This window comes from Macrosteles quadrilineatus, unplaced genomic scaffold, assembly GCF_028750875.1.
Source record: "Macrosteles quadrilineatus isolate MER2022 unplaced genomic scaffold, UCM_ALF_1.0 Scaffold_28__1_contigs__length_1566739, whole genome shotgun sequence".
Classification (NCBI taxonomy): domain Eukaryota; kingdom Metazoa; phylum Arthropoda; class Insecta; order Hemiptera; family Cicadellidae; genus Macrosteles; species Macrosteles quadrilineatus.
The window spans coordinates 698,233-721,113 of NW_026542621.1; the positions used below are offsets into that span (position 1 = coordinate 698,233).

The 22,881-nt window shown below is 33.7% G+C and overlaps 2 protein-coding genes across 3 annotated transcripts in view; one reads left to right on the forward strand and one right to left on the reverse strand.

The window, feature by feature from the left end:
- Window positions 1-210: 210 nt before the first annotated feature.
- LOC129005625 (1,5-anhydro-D-fructose reductase-like) lies at window positions 211-12,770 on the reverse strand. Its single transcript, XM_054434582.1, has 6 exons — window positions 12,579-12,770; window positions 10,938-11,105; window positions 9,915-10,112; window positions 3,807-4,063; window positions 2,597-2,756; window positions 211-1,154 (listed from the first exon to the last, which is right to left on the reverse strand). Exons 1-6 carry the CDS (start codon window positions 12,660-12,662, stop codon window positions 1,023-1,025), a joined length of 999 nt encoding a protein of 332 aa, XP_054290557.1. The 5' UTR covers window positions 12,663-12,770; the 3' UTR covers window positions 211-1,022.
- Window positions 12,771-15,739: 2,969 nt separating this feature from the next.
- Window positions 15,740-22,881, forward strand: part of LOC129005631 (uncharacterized) — a 44,435-nt gene continuing 37,293 nt past the window's right edge. For both annotated transcript variants that reach the window (XM_054434589.1, XM_054434590.1), the window contains exons 1-2: window positions 15,740-15,887; window positions 22,428-22,491. In XM_054434589.1, the coding sequence (XP_054290564.1) occupies window positions 22,440-22,491 (52 nt within the window). In that variant the 5' untranslated portion in view covers window positions 15,740-15,887; window positions 22,428-22,439. The remainder of the gene's footprint in view (window positions 15,888-22,427; window positions 22,492-22,881) is intronic.

Genomic DNA, 22,881 nt, shown 5'->3' on the forward strand with positions numbered 1-22,881 from the left:
AAGTCTGGACATTCATCGTCAACAAATATCTCCAACTCGTTTATTTTGCTTAACAATCCTCTTATATTTTGATGCAGGAACTTGAGGCTTGTGTGCGCGGACCCCACCCTCCTCTGAGATAGATTGCCCAGGGGCAATCTATACCCAAACATACTTGGCTAGAAATGTAGCCAATTAAATTATAATAATACGTAAAACAAATGTAAAAAAATGTTGTTCATGCCTCACATAAAAAGATAAGAGCACTTTGAAAATTAATAACAACAACATACTTATTATGAACATATCATTCATTCCACTTATTATATCTGAATGCATGAACAGGACAATAGTCAACAATAGTATATAAACATTTAAAGAAGAAAACAATTTCAAATAAAACTTTCAAATTCAACAGCAATATTTTTGAAAACTTAAAAATATATTTATATTGAAAACAGTATTGCTTGACCCAAATAACCCTGTAAAAATGTTCCATGTCTAATCCATAAATGACAAGTTATTGATGATTTAACGTGGACGGACTTAATACTTTGTACATCAAAATATATACTTACCAGTGTGTGTTACTTTGCAAAATTAATAGTAAAATGGGTATAATAAAATAGACCTTTAACCCTCTTTGATATAACACTTACTGTAAACTTGTACGAAAAGGCAAATGATGTTCCCATAGGGAATTTTTTTAATTGGTCACACCAGGCATTGTCAGGCCAAATTGGAGAATTTTAGTTCTAATATTTCACTAAGACACTGTTAGTTTTGCCCCACTAGCATTACTTATAATCATTTTAGCATTGATGCTATTATATGGATAACATTTTTTAAGTCCACATTTTAATTTTTGTAAATATTAAATTTGTTGGGTAGGCCTACTATTCTCCTGGTATTTCAGTAGTGTTCTGTTTTTTTGTTGTTTTTTTTATAAAGTGATTACTTGATCAGGTCTATAATAGGCCTACTATGATGTGATGTAATAGTGCTGTGTGGAAAGTAATCTTCTCCAGATACAATGAGTGGGATTACTTGAATGGATATTCAGGGTGAACTTCAATCCCTTTAAAAATTCCACCGATAAACCGCCTGCCTTCTTCTCCTTTGTCTAGAGCGTTGAGTTGAGCCATCTCTGCTTCAGTTAGTTCAAAATCAAAAACCTGAAATAAATTATGTATTTACACTTGCACAACAAAATCTATAGTAACAGAAAGGAGATGATTTATTACTAAGTAACAAAAGATTCCAGATTTTTTATTTCATGACTTGCCAATTTACAAGTAATACAATGATAATGAATTATAACCTGTAACGTATATCGTTTTAAAAGCACACTCAACACAAAGAATACAGTCACTACAAATTCTACGGAAAGTAAATAAAAGAAACACGTCTTATAACACTTAAAACATAATTAACGCTTATACTGTTAATCACAAGATGGTAAGTGGTGATCAATTTCGATTAGACACTCCAATCATCATCAGACCCAATAGGCGAATAAATTCAACCCAGGCGTGTATTCGCCTGTATTCGCCTGAATGTGCGGCATCATCACTTTTTAATATGTTAAATTTGTTCAGCCATGAAGTTAAGTTTAAATGTTATAGGGCTTTGCATTATCCGTTATGCCTTAGATAAAAATGTATACCCCTGTTAAAACCGAATGGGCACCCGCATAATTTCTTATTTTTATGCAGTTTATTGAAATTATATATGAAAAAAGTATGACTTTTTATACTTATATTTAATGTTGAGTTCATGTAATTACAAGGTTAATTTAATCATATTTCACAATATTGGCTTAATTCTTGAATAATAACAAAAGTTAGGTTACAAACGTTATAAGTACATGCATACGTGTATTATTAGGAGTTCTGTAATGAACTGAACTGAGTATTTAGTAATGATACTCAAAATAGATTTTTTAAATTCTGGCCTATATAGGGTTAATCATGTAAATTAGTCGTACACATGCTCACATGTCTACATCTAAAAAACCCACATTTACTATCAGAATATTGTTTATATTGGATCTAAAACAGGTTGGCCAATACATACAAATGTATCTATTTACATATTTGATTTTGATTCAACAGGGAAAGAAACTAAAACAGCAAAAGAATTAACTAAGCGATCAACAGACATAATATACATGAAATATTTTATTAAGGTTCCATTCATCTGCTTTTATTTGTTAGCTCCATGACGTACAATTTTATTTGAAAATTCATTGAAACATCATCAAACAGCTTAAGCAAAATATTTGCGTCCTGCGTCTGCATATAATTGCCATATTCATGTGGGAGATTCCCGTTTCTCCCTCGCTCCTCCCAACTACCTGGCCCGCTGTCGTGGCTTTTGTCCCTAGGATTATATCTTCTCAACCCCTCACTAATTGCCGTGGCTTACGTCCCCCCAGCTTAGGGCCATAAACATTCGTGGCTTTCGTCCAGCGCCCATTAAAATGTGCAATTCACGCACGGGTCCCCTCGTTAGTTCTTTAATTGCTCATAATAGAACAAGGTCAACTAATCTAAATTGTGGTTCAAATCCGAGAATATAGAAAACATGTAATATAGTTGTAGTAAACATGTTTTACCTGATAGTTTTGGGTGATCCTTAAAGGATTGCTGCTCTTTGGTATGACGGCTACTCCAAGCTGCAGTAGATGCCTTAGCAACACTTGTGCTTCAGTCTTGTTGTGAGCCTCAGCTATTCGAACCACCACAGGGTCCACGAGAGGGTTTAGTTCTTTGATCCTACACACGTTTGTGATTAGTGATGTGTCATCATACAATGACATATGATACATAATAATGTACCGGAGGTACATGAAAGCAACTTTCGGTACCGCCGGAACCGAGAACAGATCTTAACCCTTCCCGGACCATAGACTGATATATCCGCTAGCATTTTGGGCATAGCGGACGGTAGTCGGAAATATCCGCCGTTTTATTACGACAGTTATTGTTATAGTTGATTGTCTATAACATAACAACATTAATCTTTGTAAAAACGTTGTTTTGTTTAATTACATCTTTAATCTATGTATGAGGAAAGTTTTTCTAGAAAAATAAGATATTCAATTAAAAAAAATTTTAAAAATGTAATTAAAAATTAAAAATAAACTGATAAACAAAATTATTTTGGACAAAAGTGCTGCATAGGTCAAATATTTACAACATTCTATATAAATTATAGATTTAAAAAAATAGTTTTAGTTTCTATCCAAATCAAATATTTTTACTGTCTGTTAACATGCTATAGGCGGTCCAGGAAAGGTTAAGATTCCGGTACCGGCGTAATGGTACCTATTTCAATACCAACAGCGGTAATATTGGCGGCACAGCCTGGCGTTCCCGCCCGGTTATCCGTTCCCAGGTGCTGATTTACTTTTATTGTTTATTTACTTCCAATGTGTTTTGTCAGAAACTAGAGACTGCCAAAACATTGGAATTGTGATCACAACTACTATTACGGTCACAATCGCGGGTGTTCTTACGTTGCATGACGGTAAAGGAAAGAAGACTGACAGATGACGGTAAAGGAAAGAAGACTGACAGAACATCAGTGAAACAATACATGCCCATAAGCTATTGGCGGTGATTAAAAAAAAAATGAAAATTTCCAAGTCCTATACAACATTTACTTACCGTAATTTATGAGCTTTTGCCTCACCATGAAAATTCACTTGAAATTTCTGGGTTTCCACGTTGATTGGTTGCTCTCAATGATTACATGATTACTCTCAATAGTTACTCCAGTACGTCTACTCCACATAGGTTAGTCAACATGGTAAATATCCTTACCCTTCATCAGAGCCACAGACGGCCTTGACAAACTGACTCATGGAGGGGGATCCTAGTGGAGCGTAAGCACAAATAGTTACTCCAGTACGTCTACTCCACTCCAGCAGAGGCTTCTGTTGACAATACAAGTACAGCTCCACCTGATTGTTGGCCGGAGGTATCCGAGCTGTCTTTAAAATGCGGTCAATCTGGTCGCTGTTGAAGTTAGAAACTCCAATAGCCTTTGTCCGTCCAGCATCGACTTGGGCCTCCATTGCCTGAAACATGTTATTTTGCTTTAGATTTTAGTAAAAAATTTGTCACTGAAAGTTATTCAACTTTCTGCTGTAGGCTTTACACATGTGGGAAAATGAGAATAACTACTGTCTTTTCAAGCAGTGATTTGTTGACTCTTTTGATCCAGTTATGCGCAGAATATTTTGATACTATATTATTAAAGACATTTGCTACTTTTCTGTTGAACTCAGGATAATTTTTAGGAGTGGATCAAGCGAAACTTTACACAATAATAACAGTGACAGACATCAATCAGTGTATTAATTATGATGGATGCTTCTCCTCATATCTATCCGTCCAGTCAGGCGTACCACAAGGATCAATTATAGGACCTACTATGTATATTTAACTTATGCATTAAGCAATGAAAATGTTAAATCTTATATGATGCATGATGATGATTTAGCTAAATTGTAATTGTTCTTCCTTAAAAATCTTCTACATACAGTACTACTAACTCTGTAATCGAGGACTGGACTGCTACCAATTCATTGTGTATAAGTAGTAGCAAAACAAAACACAGAATATTGAATTTACTTTAGGAAGTACCTGTTCAGATAGTGTTTTTGGGGAGTATTACTATAGCCTAACATTAAGTGGGATTTGCATATTGATAGGCCTATAATTTGTAAAAAGTTGCCAAGGGTACTTTTATGAAAAGAAAACTTAGACCGTTTGGATGTGTTGAAATCCAGTTATTTTGCTCACATTCAAAGTCATGTGTCTTATAGTATTGTTGTATGGGGTCTTTCTGGTAATGCTAAAAAGCTGCTATGGTCGCAAAAGAAAGCTGTTAGAAAAATATTCAATGTTGACAGTGAAACATATTGTAAGCTATTATTAAGGGAACTTGGAATTTTAACGGTCACTTCTTCGTATATTTTAGAGGCTGTATACTGTATATTACAAATAATAATATTACAGACTTCCCTACAAATGATTCAGTTCATAACTATTTTACCAGACAAAACACTTTCTTCGTCCAAACCAATGTAATTTTATGACCAAAATCAATAACTTTGGTGAATTTGGAAAAAGATTGTATAATATATTACCTGCTCACATTAAATCTCTTGAAATAAAAAGATTTAAATTTACTATTAGAAAGATTTTGGGTGATTTATGTGAATATAGGCTAATGTCAAAGAATTTGTAGATCATATATCATGGAATGAAAAATAATGTGATGAAAACTGTATGACAATGCTATACATGTATTTAATGTTGATGGCAATAAATGGATTTCATTTTATTTGATTTGAATTGAGATAACTTATTTTATAGAAACAGTATGGTAATCAATAAAAGTATCTCAGCAATTATAGTTCCCCAATGTATTTCCTAAAAGCCTTGAAGGAAGTGGTTTCCAACAACACCAGATAAGACTTAAAACTTGACAATATTGTAATGATAATGCAAGAGGAGAAAAGACATAACCAACAAAACCCAAAGTTATTAAACTATATACAAAAGTAGCAATTAGTGCAAAATTTGGACTCAATATTTAATATTGATAAAGGCTATGTCAAGGTCAGCCATTTTTAGTTCCTAAGTTTGTCACCGTCAGTCAATATTTTAAAACTACCAAGAAAAATGTTTCCTATCTTTGTTCTATATACAGTAGACGGACATACACAGAAAAACATTAATAGAAATAACACAAGGACATTTTAAGCCCACCTCCCCAATTAACAAAGCATCTAAATACTTCAATCGTAGGGCCTGGGTTAATCTTTAATTCGCCTGGGTGGGGCGACCAGGGCGGCCGCCCCGGGCGCCGTGGAAGCGGTGGCTTGCAGGGCGCCACGGCAAAAGTAATGCAACAAAATTGAAAAAATTAAGTTAGATGTACATAGGCTAACGTATTTTGGAAAGTTAGGTACAACTGAATTTTGAATATTACGTTGTATGCATTAAATTCATAGAAATATGTATTTGTTCAATACATTTTATGACACCAATCACTTTAAAATTTGCAACGTTTTCCCAAATTAAATATTTTGTAAAAATGGAGTAGCTGGATTTTCTTGTACATATAGGCTACTACTTTTAGTTTAGTAATAAAAGCCTAATAATGAACCCCACTGTGAGGTTGAAGGCCCTGTCACAACTAAATTATCTTAATATAGGCCTAAATCAATATTGCAATGCCGCAGTCTTGCTCTGTACACGTAGCTACCATTTTTATTTCGCCCGACCGGCCAACGGCCGACCTTGAGATCCACCCCTACCCCAGTCACTTTTTCCTCCTACGGCAGTCTCAGCTCAGCTGTCAGCTTAGTTTAATAAGTGTTTACGAGTCATTTACTTTTAATGTTCAGGATCTAAATGTGGTAACGTGGTTTTCTTTTATTCTGTATATTATATTCAGAGTAGATTTGGCCTGAGGTTTTGCATACCATTGCATTAATTTCAATTTTAACTGTATTAATTAATACTTACTTACTGCTTACTGCTGTTCTTCTCCTCCGCAGTCATCAAGATTGGGGGAGGCGTCATCTTTTTCTTTATCTTTATCTTCTTAGTTGTATCTTGGTTTTTTATTGTCTTCTGTTAAAAGTATGGTCATCCAGGAATTCATTTAAACTGTAGTAGGGTCGTTCAAGGAGATAGTTTTTCAGTTGGTTAGCAAATTTTTTCGGGTCTGTAATAGCTTTTAGCCGATGTGGTAATAAATTGTAAAGTTTCATCCCTCTATATGTTGGGGTTTTTGCTGTTTTTTCTAATCTGTGTTGCGGTAGATTCAGATCGGTTTTTTTCCTGGTGTTGTAGTTATGAGTTTCTGATCGTTTAGTGGGATTCAGTTTCATTGTTTGGGTTATCACTTCAATCAAGTATAAGGATGTTAATGTGAGAATTTTGTTTTTTATAAAAAATGGTTTGCAATGTTCTTGATAGTGGGTATTATTTAGGGTTCTTATTGCTTCCTTTTGTAATATGAAAATTGATTGGAAAAGGTCTGTACTTGCTGCGCCCCAGGCAACAATTCCAAAGCGGAGGTGTGATTCTATGAGTGCATGGTAGGCAATTTTAGCTGTAGTAAAGTCGGTTAGGTTAGTTATCCTTCTCATAGCATAGATTGATGTAGATAGTTTTTGTTGCAGTGAATTGATATGGTGTTCCCATTTTAGGTTTTCGTCTATTTCTATTCCCAGAAATTTGGTATGGTCTGATCTGTTTGGGTTTGAGTTACCTAGAGGGGCTTTGTTTGGGTTTGATTTGCAGGAAAATTCTATTGTAACAGTTTTGGCGTTATTGATTCTAAGGTCTATTGATTTGCAGAATTGCTCGATATGTTTTAAAATATTTTCTATTCCTCCGTTAGTTATGAGGTGATGATCTCGAGGGATTAGTACTGTGGTGTCATCGGCAAAAATAATACAGTCCATTCCTGTTGGTAGGTTTTCTGGAAAATTGTTCATATATATGATGAACAGGAGGGGGCCAAGGATGCTTCCTTGTGGAATTCCTTGGGTCATATCTTGAAGTCTAGATTTGGTTTTAAGTTCAATGTTGTTTTTTATGTAGCCTATTTCTACTTGTTGTTTTCTATTTGTGAGATAACTTTTGATCCATTTTTGAGCGTCCTGTTTTATGTTAAGTGCATTTAATTTACTTATAAGGGTTTTCCAGTTTAGACTGTCAAATGTTTTTTCTATATCCAGGTATATTCCTATGACATTGTTATTTTCTTCCCAGTTTTTTGTTATAAAGTCACAGAATTGAAATACTGCTGTAGTAATGGATTTTTGAGGTCTAAAACCATGTTGTTTTTCAGTTAGGAGGTTGTTTTCGTTTAGATGGTCCATTATCTGGTTAAAAATTATTTTCTCTATATATTTTGAGAGGGTGGGTAGTATTGAGATTGGCCTGTAGTTTGTTTTTAAATTGTTTTCTCCTTTTTTATACTTTGGGTAAATTGTTGCTATTTTCATTTTATCAGGTACATGTGAATTTAGGATTGAACTGTTTATGATGTCTAGTAGGGGGTTTATTAGTTCTTCTTTGCAGTATTTTATAACAGAGTTTGGGACTTCATCAAAGCCGCACACATTTTTTGAATCAAAAGTTTTAAATATATTGTTTAATTCGGTTTTGTTTATTGTATTGAATTTTGATAGAATTCCTAGTGAGGGTTCTTGAGGGGTTTGCATTTCTTCTTGTTCTTGCAATATTTCCCTGTTGTTGTGGGAGTTTTCAGCAGAGCCTCCGATTTTGATAAAATAGTCGTTAAAAAGTTCACTTATTTTTTCTGGGCACGAGATGATTTCATTTCCCTCCCTAAGCATAATATTTTCTCTGTTGTATGGGTTTTTATTTCTTTCTTTATTTATGATTCTCCAGATTTCTTTATTTTTGTTTTTTGATTCTTCAATTTTAGATGATATTTTTGACCTTTTCTTTAGTTTTATTTCGGAGTCATACTTCTTTTTTGTTTCTGTAAAAGTAGCTTTATCCTCAGGCCTATTTGTTGTTAAGTATTTTAGGTGTGAGTGTTTCATCTCCTGTCGTAGTTCATTTATATTGTCATCATAAATGAATTCGTTTACGCCATTATTGCCATTTTTTAAGGTTTTGTAGGTCTTTGGCATGTGTGTCTGCATAATTTCCACGATGGTTCTTAGGAATGTATTATATTTTTCCTCTGTGCATTTATGTTGATAAACTATTGACCAGTCCACGTTTGATAGTGCATGTTTTACATCAGAGAGGGATTTAGTTGTTATCTGTCTTGAGTATTTTTTTATATTTGATGGTTTAGGATTGAAAAGGTTTATTTTGCAGAAAACTCCGAGATGGTCGGAAATAAAGTTTTGTGTGGTTTCGGATTTTATATTTGCAGGGTTTATATCTGTGTAGCAGCAGTCTATACTAGTTTTTGTAGTGTGTGTAATTCTGGTATGGGGCAGTTCTTCTATTCTTATGTCAAAAATATTTAGTAGAGCAGTAAGGTCTTTGATGTTGCTTTTGTCTTTGTCGATTATATTTAGGTTTGAATCGCCCATAATGATGATCTCCTTCCGGGGTTTTGAGTGAGTGTGTAGTAGGTTTTGCAGGTTTGAGAAAAAAGTTTGTAGGTCCCCATTGGGTGGTCTGTAGAGTCCCAAGATTAGAAGGTTTCTTCTCCTTTCCTTAATTTCTATTGCCGCCAGTTCAATATTCATTTCATCTGTAGTTCAATAACATACATAGTACTTTTTATAATATTTTCTTACATTAATTATAGATTTGATTATCATCAATTAAAAAATATTTTCATTAAAAATGTAAGTAATTTAATGTCTGATTCCTGACTCTATTATTTTTGTAAGGTAATTTAATCCGTATGGGTGTCTGTTGTTGTTGGGCATTAAAACGAAGATAGCGACACAACTCGCCACACAACTTTCGAGCATCACTCATTGTGTGTTTGGGGGGGGGCGCCTGACATTCCGCCTCGGACGCCAATAAACCACGCGACGGTCCTGTTTGTTCCCCCTAGAATTGTTGTAAAAGATAATATGGCATAGTAACAAAGTATTTGCAATCCTAAGCAACATAACTTTCACAACGAATTTGTAAGCAGTGAATTCAGGTTGGTTATATAGCCTAATTATTTATTATTTACCTTATGTTGATTAGGCTACTTTACTAACTGAATGAATTCATTCATACAATAAGAAAGTTTGATCTTACTTATAGTTATTTCCAGTAAAGAATTAGGCCTACTAAATAAATCTCACAAACTTTGTTAAAAATAAATTAATTGGTGAAATCAAGAAGAAAAAGTGAATTGGCCGATTGTTATATGGCAATAAGAAAATTCAAATCAAGTGAATGATCAAAATTTACCTTCCAAATAGCAGCATGGTCAGTAGACATATCTACAAGGATGTTGCCCTTATCATCCCGAGGCAGAGGACCCTCTCCATGCACCAGTCCGACGGGATGATGGATCAGGTACAGATCCACATAGGTCAGTTGCAAATCAGACAACGATTGGCTCAGGTACTTTTCCACATATTTTTCGTTCATTGCTATGTTTGGTAGCTAGAACCACAACTCAAAATTTAATTTATATTTGAATTATTTAAAAACAATACAAAATTTCAAAAAAATAATGTGACACTATAAATAACTTGTCAAGAATGTAGAATTGATTAAATATAATAGAATATCCCATTTCAAAACATTAATATTACAGATTGATAAAACTTAAAAGGAAAATAAATGTTGAAAACTGGGACACGTTCACGTCGGCAATGAAACCCTGACATTTGTTTACCTTTACGTTAAAAAATTCTCTATCTTCATAGAGCCAAACATGGTTAAGTGATTTTTCAACTCCTTAGGGAATGTATGAAATTAATACTTAGACAGGTATTATATTTACTCTAAATTAAATTTATTTCATATATATATCTGAAGGGTATACCTACTCAAGGGAGTCACCCTGGTATGATGATGACTTCAATTTAGACGTCATATACACCAACGAGTGAACAAGCTCTTTACACATCTTGCTCATTTTTTATTACATGTCTACAAAAGAAAATAGTAAAATAGCCTATCTACACTGCAGCCCAAACAATTTTTTTTTATTTACCTGATTGGACTCACTAAAATATATCTTTAAAAAAGGTGGATCTTAATTTGTTGTGTCACTAATAATCGAAAAATCGACAAAACTTTACAATGTACAAATTTTAAATTGCAGCCATTTGATTTTTTTTAAATGAATAGGTTTAACTAAGAACTGTGAATCTTATTTAAAAACACAAGAAAACTGTTTTGTTGGAAATTTTCAAGCAAACGTCATGATTCAAAATTAATAATTGATTCTAATAACTATATGGTTATTTTACAATGTCTTACCTTTGTGACGATGAATAGTTCTTCACGTTTTAGTTTCCCACTATCAAACCACTTTTTTAAAGCTCTCCCAATGGCGGCTTCATTCATGTAGACAAAGGCAGTGTCAATGTGCCTATAGCCTGCTTCTAGAGCGGCATTGAGGGCAGCTTCTATCACATCTTCCCCTGCCTGCCAAATAAACTTAAATTATTAACACTACAGTACAGTATATGTTTTGGAGTGCCGGTACTCGGCATTCAGTATAAAATTAGCAGAAGATGTCATATATTATGAGATAGAAGGTTTTTTTATTTGCAGAGAATATATAGAATGCCTACAATAGTTACAGGTTCATGGTTACATAGTTACAGGGAAAATGGAAATCTTCCCCACAAGACCGAAGTCTGACTGTAGAAAAGAGTTATTTGGCGCTCAAAAAAGTCTCTAATAATTCACAAACCCACAACTTAAGCCTAAAAATACATAAGTTTACTGAAAATAAAGAGAAAACAACACTGTTAGAGGTCGTGCGGAACGAGGTGAAGCCTGAGATTTTCGGCGGGAACTGTCTAAAGCGGGGAAATCCATGGTGGGGGTAGGAGACGAGCCGATCGTCGCCTCGCATAGCGAAACTTCCCCCGCCACACCACTATTCCCCTCCAAGCTTCACCTCGTTCCGCACGACCTCTATGTCCATATATTTTACCAATTTTTTGCAGGTGTCTATTAGAATATGGTGATTTGGACACAAAAAGTTAATAAATAATAGTGGTACAAGATTAGTAGCCTAACTTTCCTGTGTCGATTTGTGTAGGTGTATACAGGCAGTGTTTTTTTTGTTTTTATCAAATATTAATAGCTCAGTATAAATAAATAAATTTGTCAAGTTTGATAAAAATATATCCATAAACAAGCAAACTAAATAATTTTATAATACTCACCATAAGAATAACATTGGGAATTTTAAATTTACAATTTTTTTAATTTTCTCTGTAACCAAATTTTTGCCTTACACCTTCAAACCAAATTTCATCAAAATCGGACAAAAATTAGGCTACTCAAGTTATCGCGTTCACAGATACCATACAGGTTGAGTTTTAAATGAGTTCCCCCGTACTTTTTTCTACATTTCTTGACATATCAACTCTGGACTACGTCAGATCATTGTAGAGTGGTAAGTAGGCCTAAGTTAACTTAGGCCTACTTCATTTTGACTGGGTATAAATTTTTGACCGCCATCTTGGATACAAAGTATTTTTATAGAATAGATACAATACTTAGAAATTAGATGATAATAAATGGCAATGCTGCATTAACAAAACAATCGTCATGAACATCTCGGTAGGGACTTCTCGCCTCTCGGTTCTCTAGACGAATGCGAGATACGAGAGAAGAAAAGTCGTGCTGAAACAAGACAATCTCTACGAAAATCTCGATAAAACCTCTCGGTAAGAACCTATCGCTAAACAAAAATACAATCGAAACGTCTCGAGGCTCAAACAGCGCATCAATAATATGTAGGCCTAGCCTAACTTAAACAAACTTCAAAATACAGGTTGTGGTTTTTATAATAAAACTTTATGGTAAGGAAAGTATAGGACTAGTTTCATAGGTGTCTAGATAAAGTTAGCACAAAAGGAAGGCTGTTTTTAGTGAACCAACCTGCCAAGTTCCAAGGCCGACAAGAGGCATCTTCATATTTGGTGGCGCTGTAAGAACAGAGTCACCAGTTAATTTCTTTGCCATTTCTATCAATTTAGGTTTAATTATTAAAACTAATAATCAAGCTATATTCCTCACATTCACAAGTCAAGTTACAACTTAACTTGACAAGTAGTGGAGTAGTAGTGAATTGACACTGACTTGACGACAGGGACAGAGGTTGAGTTTTGTTTGAGTTTGATTTTTTTTAGTATAGTGTAGTGAGTGACGTGACAGTGACAGTCCGACAATCAGTGTTGCCGTCATAGACCTATTAAAATTCCCTACCTGACTAATAATAAAAAATCAAAAATCCCCATTTTATCCCCAGCTAAAGCAAAATCCTTCAATAATCCACCAAGACATAATCGACGATCTCAATTATTAATACAGTATTGTATTTTTAATTTTTTATTTAAGTCTCTCTCCCATTTTTCTAGTTTACCTTAAGCAAGCAGGATAGATTAAATGCTACATGTAACTTACTCTCGACATCAACCCTCAGTCTACTTTCAATGATGATAAATAGGCATCACTAAAAATTTAAATTTAAGAGGCTAAATATTACTGTAGTAAAATAATAAAATTAATCTATAGTTAAAAACAAGTTCTAAACACATAAACTAAAGAATTACAGTTATATCAGTAATCATTTTGAAAGCTTTATTTATAATTCCGAATCAATTGGTGAAAGTCCCACGCATATATGATTTTTTTGTTAAAGTTATAGAGCTTTGAAATTTTGTTATAGAAAATGGGGTACTTTCCTGTTAAAGGGAACATTCATTATTATCGATGATTTTTTTCTCGATATATCGATATTTTTGTTTTCCGATCAGATCTATTACAAATTGACAACAACAAATAACTGATCTTGTTTAGGCTAAAATAGTCTATATGGATTATAAGAATGAAACTGTTCTAAACTAACCTAACATAACCAACCAAACTTGCTGTACCATTTAAATCTTCCGTTTGGGTTTGATAATAGAAAAGGCAAGTTAAACACGGAATTTTTAAATGTTACAGCAAGTTTGGTTAGTTATGTTATGTTATTTTTTTAGAACAGTTTCATATACTGAATAATATTTATCGTAGTTGTCAGCTGATATGTTTCAATTTGTTAATATCGATATATCGAGAAAAAAAATCATCGATAATAATGAATGTTCCCTTTAACAGGAAAGTACCGAAAATGGTCATTTGGAGAAAAACTGATTTGAAAATTACAAATACAGTACGCGTAAAAACGGTGTTTTTCGTATTTAAGAAACTATTTTGGTATCAAAGGAAAGCTTATAATGTCCTCTTTGGAACCAATACAAATTTTTGTCTCAACTAACGGTAGTTCTCATTTAAATAATTGTTTTATAGAAGCATGTCGTAAAAATTACATTCCAGAAAAGGGACCTCTTGTCGGCCCTATGTTATTTCTCCAAGATAAGAAAAGGTACCTCTTGTCGGGACCGCAACATTTTTGAGATAATTTGTTCTCTGTAAACTGAACTTTGTTGTTGTTCTCTAAATTTCCACTAGAATGCAGGACAATTCATTTTTTGGACTAAAATCTGTTTAAAAAGTGAATACTAGAAATGGGACCTCTTGTCGTTATGATGGCGAAATAGCATTGAGCGACAAGAGGTACCTTTTCTCAGACATACATACATACACACATGATACATGATCTCTCCATCCGTAGTCCTTTGCCTTAAGGAATTGGACAGGTCAGGGTTTAAACAAAGAATAACCAAGCTTAATACTAGTTTTTGTCCCCATCAAGGTAACTGTCTATGTCCTGTAAACTTAACTCCACCGCGCAGAGGCTAACAAAATGATTTATTTCGACCTTTTGCATCTTCAATTCGATATTTTAACCGATACTGTCATGTTCTATGTTAAATGAGGTATAAAAATCGATAAAACCCCAAAGCTCTATATTTTATACCTTAATTACTTATATTGGCCGTACTGAAAATTTTGCATCTCCGACAAGAGGTCCCTTTTCGCTTTCCACATCACATATTATCACTGAATGGTGTAATAAATCTCTTGAATCTCTCTCTCTCTCTCTCTCTCTCTCTCTCCCTCTCTCTCTCTCTCTCTCTCTCCCCTCTCTCTCACTCGCTCTCTCTTAGACCAGAGGTTAACATATATTAATGAGGGCCTTTCCATATTACCGTCGATATCTGATGTTCACAACTATTGTACTAGATCTAAAGATAATCTGTCTACACTAAGGCATAAGTATACAGCCACTCAAAATAGTTTTGAGTACCAAGGTGTTAAAATGTACAATTTCTTGCCTGCATCCATCAAAAACCTGTGTGTTTCAAAATTTAAACATGTTTTAAAAACTACTCTAACCCAGGCTTGCCTGTATAAACATGAAGAGTACTTTGGTTTAGAGTTTTAGTTTTAGTTGCCATCTTGATTGTTTTCTTTTTCTTTTGACGATTGTCATGAACTTTGTACTCAGTTTTAACGACAATAAAGCATTTCATTTCATTTCATTTCATTTAATTTCATTTCATTTAATTTCATTTCATTTCATTTCATTACCATTGACAATATATACTTATTACGTAAAATTTATGTGATGATCCTCCACATGGGGGAATATTTAATCTACGCCTCCGTATAATGATGAAATCAAAGACGTACAAAAAAATTGGCAAGACTTCCAACACTGAGCTAAAATTATAACTGGAGGTAGCACTGCCATGGCAGAAGTCTGTCAAAAGCGAGTCGCTGATTTTGTTAGGTTGGTATAGCAGTAAGTTTTCTTACCATAGCAATAACATGGCTTCTTATAACTAGGTTGGTATAGCAGTGAGTATTTTTGTCATACTTGAATACTTTTAATACTTTAATAATTTTCTTTGAAATGGTGACCATACAAAGTAGGTATTTTAAGCCAAGTATAATAATAGTTATAGCAATAATATGGCTTCTTATGGACACCCACCTCACGCAAACATGGCGGCTGGCGACACGCATCTTTGACATTCAGTGCTACCTCCAGTTAGAATTATAGCTCAGTGACTTCCAATGTCAAAATCAGTATCAGATGAAGGAATGATGGAATCAGAAATCAGAATTATTGGACTGGAATTGGAAGTAGTGAAGTAAAGTTAAAAAGTATGGCGCATCGCTGACAGAAGGGAAGTGTTGCTATTGCCTTACTTTTTACAAGGTATTTACCACAGCAGACACACCCAAATTGTGCTAATTTTTTGATTTATGGATTAGATTCTTCCCGCATATTCAAAGGTAAGAAATTATGCTTTATCAATCAATATCCTCATGGATTTTTCAAAAACTATATAATATCGATGAATTCATCAATGTCCTGATTTTATTGGGCCTAAGTCTACCTTTCCTACTTTCAATAAGTTAATGTAATTTCTCACAGGCCTAGCATATGAAAAGCAATAGCCTATTCTAAATCATAAGGAACTGTCAATTAACTCGGTGTTTTATATTTAATTCGGGGTCTGGTCTGAGTTGAGCATAGATTTAACTAGGCCTATCTAACTGGCCAGCTATTTTGGTTCTAAAATAGCCAAATTAAGTTAGTTCGGTATTCCTCCACTTCAACAAGTTGAAGATTCCTAATTTGTAATCATTCATTAGGCTATTTGTGTTTTGACCCAATTAATGTTTTGAACTGTCAGTCATGAAACCCGTCATTGGAACTATTATTTTTGCCTGTAGAAGGTTGTTCGATATAATTATTTATGCAACAACAACAACAAGACGATGGATCACACCTACATCTCGTCAGGCCTAATGTTAGCATACCGTAGCCTAGCCTACCTTCATTTAACTTATGCCTAACTTCAAACTGTTGATTGTGCATTAACCCTTGGGAGACGATTTTATTGAGTTTTTCTGAAAGATCTTTTATTTTAGTCAAATGTTTTATAATTTTTCATCAGTTGACAGCTGCAAAAATTACCATATCTTATGCACGTCTTTCTAGGACAACGACCTCATTTCATTCCTTAAAATCTCCCCCCACTGCCCCACATTCAATCAGAATGTAAGAGTAACTTAGTGTAGCACAGAAACCCTCACCATGTCTCATATGGAGAACCACTAAGTTCCTGGAGTTGAGTTCCATTAGCTGTAATGGGCTCATTAAGTTATTTGGGATTATTCAGCTGTGTATAAGGAATGTCGACCTTAGTTACTAACAAGACTACAAGATCGTGCCACTCATCTACTTTCATCTCCATTCACACTTGGCTTAAAATACATACTTTGTATGGTCGCCATTTAATAAGAAAAGTATGTAGGCCTAAAGTAATAAAGTAAGTATTCTTTGTGTCATTTCTTTTTTTTCTGTCATTGTTTAAGTTAATCAAAATCCATATTTCTAGCCCTTTAGCTGTATCTAACAGAGTTGCCTATCCCCCCCAAAGCCAGAGCCGCAATCCCCCTCCCCAAGCAGTCCCCCCTATTTCTGCCAATTTGACATACTTGGCAGTTTCCCTTTAGCACATAAAAGGAAAATTTCAAGTAAGTTATTTAATAAAGTGAAATGAAATTTTTAATAGGAAACGTCATTTTAACAATACAAAATCATATCCAACTAATTGATGAATCAGAATTTAAAAAATTTCCAATTAAGAAACTTAGGCTAACTGTCAGCCAACATGTTCTTAGTTGTGCAATAGACAACGTCTTCAAAACGTTCAACAATATAACTTAGTCAATGCATCTACAAAAATTGCCAGGCAAAATACCCACAATCCCTACCTTAATAACCACCAGCACGAAATGCTTTTGTGACAAAGTAATCTTAATTCATTTTGATAGCCCCAGAATTACGTTTAATGACTAATAAGCTTAATGGTTAAGCTGTACCTTGTCAGACAACCCTTAACATTTACACTGTAGTGTTGAATTTTATTGGCTACTTATGTTTTGGCGGTTATTTAACTCCACCATCGTCAGGCTTACAAAATCCACCTCTGGAGGTGTTGTCAACAAATTTCACAAACACTTAAGTTAGGGTAGGGTACCTATATATAACATTAACTTAAACACGAAACGATTAAACAGATAGGCCTATCAATTATTCATGTGGGCGGGCAGGACTGGAAGTAGACTGAATCAGGTTATGACGGACTGACGTGGACTCTGGATTGTCGTCTACGTTATCAAAAGCTGATATTGGACTATTGTAGTGACGGAGGAGAGTGTTGAATTTTTTGTTCAAATTTATTGACAATAAGTAACCATGATATGCTGGATATAACTTAAATTAAAGTCTCGACATTCTACATACGGTAAGCCTATTGCGGGAATGAGAATTTATTATAGTAGTTTACGCAACAATTGCGTTAAGTTAGTCTTTACGACACGAGTAGAAAAGGCTCGTGGCTTAAAAACTTCTACGAGTGTCGTAAAGACTATTAACGCGAGTTGCATACACTACTTTACCTAGGACAGTTTTTTTTTTTTTTTTTAATTACTAACAATCACTACCGGTACTCATAACTTCTTAGAGAGGACATGTTTTCGTTTATTGTCATTGCCTCTGAAAGTGGTGCAACGACTTATTGTATCAGCTGATTTCATGTAATTACGTGTTTGTAAAACTTCGTTAAATAAATACGTAGCTTTTTTTCAGGGAATAAGTTCTGCTAGCAGCATTTTTACCATAAATACTGTAGGTACCGTTTTAGGTACAATTAAGGAAATATTGTTGTTTCTTTTTTTTGGACAACTGAATAATTATAGTGAAACAGTTGATTTACAGTTGGATCTCAGCATCGAATATTGTGGTCCACAACGAGTTGGGTGAAAAAGTGGTTAAGGGGAGTCTGTACCTTTTTGGTGAAAAAAAAAGGTTTTTTTTTATTTTTATCTTAAAAAATTCTCCAATTCTTTGTGTTTATTTATATATATAACACTTCATATTTTGCAAAAGTTTTTTTATAAAAAAAAACAAATAAATAGTACTGCACGATATTTTTCAATGTTCTTAGGATGCGCGACCTAAGCCCTTTAGAACTTCAAGGGCGTTTTACCGAAAATAGTGTTTTTTAAAAGTTAGGTACGCATAACTTAAAAACTATAAGAGATAGCAATATGAAACTTCACACACATCTTCTTCACATCATGGTGAGTAGTGCTTGATACCTCTTTTAGTTTAAAATGATTTGGTTTAAGTCATTACCAAGGTAACATACAAAATAAATCAGGTAAAAAAATTGCATATTTTATTTATAAAAATAAAAAATAAAAAACAAGAATATATTTAAGTTTTAACTAGCAAGCCGGGTACCCTATGGCATAGAGATCATGTAGTAAAAATTTCACTTTAAATGGTTAATAGGTTGCTGAGGAATGCGTACCTATATTGGTGCATATCTTCCCATTTAAATAGCATTAGGGCGTAAAAGGGACAGACTCCCCTTAAGAGGTTTTCAAAATAAACCAGAAGCAGATTTTCAATTATCAATTTAACCTTATTTTGTTTCGTCCATTCAATGAATTGCTGGTATGTAATTTCATCATGTTTCAATTTTGGTGACAAACTTGAATTTTAATGTGCATTTATTTAGCTGCATAAAAATACATAACAGGTATAGTTATTTTACAAAGTAGATTTGTTATAGTTTTTAATAAACATTGCTGCAAAATGCCTGAAAATCGACCGACACCACACAAAAAATGACTGACACCAGGAACATTAATTACAAATAGCAAAATTATGTTGGTGTTTAATGGTGAACTACTTAAAAACACTTTTTCCCACTGCTTAGCCTATACAAAATGATAGCCTACATTCATTATGACAGCTAGCAGAAAACTGTGCCCCGAAAATGCCCCCCCCCCAAAAAAAAAAAAAAATTCCAGTTGCACAAGCGCGCCACTGTTCCCCCCTCTGGGCACTCCTGATCTTAACTAACAAGTAGGCTTACTTTGTGAGCTGCTGATCGATGAAGGAAACCCTTACTTTTTATTATCTCATTAATTTAAATTGTATGTAAACCTACATATTTACACTGTGTTTGATGATTTCATTACTCGGAAAAAACACTCGTCATCTTTTCTATCTTAACAAATCCTAATCACCCCTTGGATTGTCAAAGCTTGTAGCTTGTATGGTACCTTCCTAAGTTAAGTAGGCTAGTGTAAGAATTTGCTAGCCCAATTTATAAAAACATAACAAGAAACATTCGATCAGGGATCTTATTCTGTAATTTTAATTAGAGACCCTTAGATGGTTTCAATTCAGGATACATCCAGTAAACTGACTTTTTTTTTTCTTTGCTTCTTGAGCTCAGTTACCAAATGACAATGAGTGAGTTAAGCTTAAATATAATTCAAATGATATGGCTGAGGTGAAATATAGGCTATTTTCATGGTGGAAAGAAAATACATCTAGGTGTGCTATTCCCGGTCATATTCTGACGTCACTTGGATTGCAAACAAAAGATCATCTGATTGTAACTGTCAAATTAGTATGTATTTGTTTTGATTTTATTGATATTGTTTTTTTATTAAAACTCACATTATAAAAACAATAACAACCAAATCAAAACAAATACATATACTAATTTGACAGTTACAATCAGGTGATCTTTCGTTTGCAATCTGAGTGACGTCAGAATATGACGGGAATAGCACACCTATGTATTTTCCTTCCACCATGGGCTATTTTACTTTTAAAGCAATCAGAATCTTGACCCTTTTCTTATAAAGTTGTAGTTTCTAGATAGTATTTCTAAGTTAGTAGTCTACTTTATTGATTGCTTGACTATTAAAAAAATACAAGAACTTCAACTAAGTTAGGCCTATCCAAATCAATTGGGACCGTATGACATTCGGATAGTCAAAAATGTCTGAGGGGTTTAGTTGATTTTTACCAAAACTTAGGGTACTTCATAGAACAGGCCAAATCGAATTAAGCTTTTACCATCCCAATTGAAGAATGCCTCTGCGAAGATAGGCACACTAACTTTGCACATTCTGTTACTGGCTCACAACCACGTTCTTTTTCAATAACAAAATTGGCAACAGCTGGTCTATATAGCTGGGATGTCTACTCCAGTATCTAATAGTAAATGGTTCTACAATGGATCAATTCACCAATGGTGGTCAATGGTGCCTTATGTCACAAGGTGTTTAAAATATTCTCAAAAAGTGTGGTAATATTATTTGTGTGACCACTGTGGATTTGCTCTGTACATCCATTTTCCTATAAACAAATTCGATTGCTTGAGCTTGATCCAGGAATAGGTTTATTGGGTCAAAATATAACAAAAATCAACAACAACATTTCCCCCAAAAATGCCTCATTAATGATATATATACCATTTTGTTTTTTGGGGTTTTAAATTTATGTCACAAGAACTAATTAAGATAGGGTATCTTTATAAAACTTGGTATACAAATTTATCAAGTCATAATGTGTTTACGAAAAATAACAATAACCATTACGGTACTAAATACTTTTGGTTTCAAAATGGTGTGCATTTTATCTTTTATAACTTTGATTAGGTACTAAAAAAGCTGATTTTATGAAAAAATACCAAGATCACTTTTATTTAGCAGTTAAATTCCCTATCGAATGACACCAAGGTCAAAAAGATTGAATAATAAATAGCTGAGAAATCACGATTTTTGGCACAAAATGAGGCGAATCTTGACTGCAAGGCCTTTTTTTGCCTGGCCTGTAAAACTAAAACTCGTTATTTCTCAGCTATTTATTATTCAAATATTTTTAACTTGATGTCGTTTGATAGGGAATTTTAAATGCCAATTAAAAGTGTTCTTGGAATTTTTTCATAAAATCTGTTTTTTTAGTAATTAAAGCTATAAAAATTAAAATGCCCACCATTCCGAAACCAATTAACGTTTTGTAATGATTATTTTTTTGTAAACACATTATGACTTTATAACATTGAACACCAAGATTCATAAAGATATCTTAAATAGTTCTTGAGATACATGCTAAATTTAAACCTGAATAAACAAAATGGCAGATATCTTGCTAACAAGGAATTTTTGGAGAAAATGTTTTTCTTAGTTTTTTTTTTACCCAATAAACATATTCCTGGATTCTTTAAACTTTCTTGACGGACACCCTGTATAGCCTAAAGATTTGTATTGGTATTACTGCAAAACCTTACGAGTTTCTACAGTAATGTTCCTATAGGTAATAGTAAGGTTAATATCGCCACTTAAGTACAATTATATCTACATGAATGAGTTCATCTATTGTATTGAATTTGCTATTTTGGCATTTTGTAATTTTGGTGGATACGGTAAGTACCGTAATCAAAACGTCCGATTTACACTGAAGAGAGTTCTTGCATTTATGTAGGCCTACTTATAAAACAAAATACTTTCCTGGGTAATTTGTAATAAGTCCTGATTTAGTAAATATGACAAAATCCTTGTTCTTTAAAATCATATCTTTGCTATTTTGTTTGCTCTGCTATGGCTTTATCTAAATTTCTCGACAAAAGCTCTGCCAGAGATTTGATGATATCCAGTTTCATAAGGCCTACTAAAAAGTAGTCGAGCAACCCATCTAGGACTTCTTGAAATGTGAAGACTCTTGGATTCATCCAACCTCTGAATGTGATAATACTAACAATAGAAAGTTTCAACAATGGTGTACTTCTAGGAGTAAATCAATACAATTTTATAGATTCTGTAATCATAGGCCTAATCATCTCTTGTCTATTTGTGAAATCATACAAAGTGATTAACGCGTCATATATTTATAACTACCAGACTGAGAATTGGTATACATTGTTTGTATGACGGATAGATTGACTTGTGTAGGACTGATCAAGGATGGTTTCCCCCGAGCTACTAACTGAAGGTTCTCTAAACCACAATCACACAGGTATTGCTATGCCGCATGACTCGTGGCTTAGGTGTTGGTTTGTGGTACATGTGTGCATGATTCATTTTTATTTTTGTATTGTTATATACACATTTATTTTCATGTAGATCAATACTACATTGTGATTAAATATAATACATTGGCTTAGGACTATTTGCATATTTATTCCTCTGTATCCAAGTCAACGCGTATTTGAAGTATTATGCTTGCAAGTTAAATCATTATATTGTAGCAAATGCCTTAAAATCCATGGGCTAGTTTTGTCCTATTTTGTAAATAGCTTTAGGCCTACCTTTATTCATATTAGTTAGAAGGGATTATTATTTTAAGAATACAAGTTTAACTCAAGAGTCACAACATTAAAGTTTCTAACTGACGTTTGATTATGTT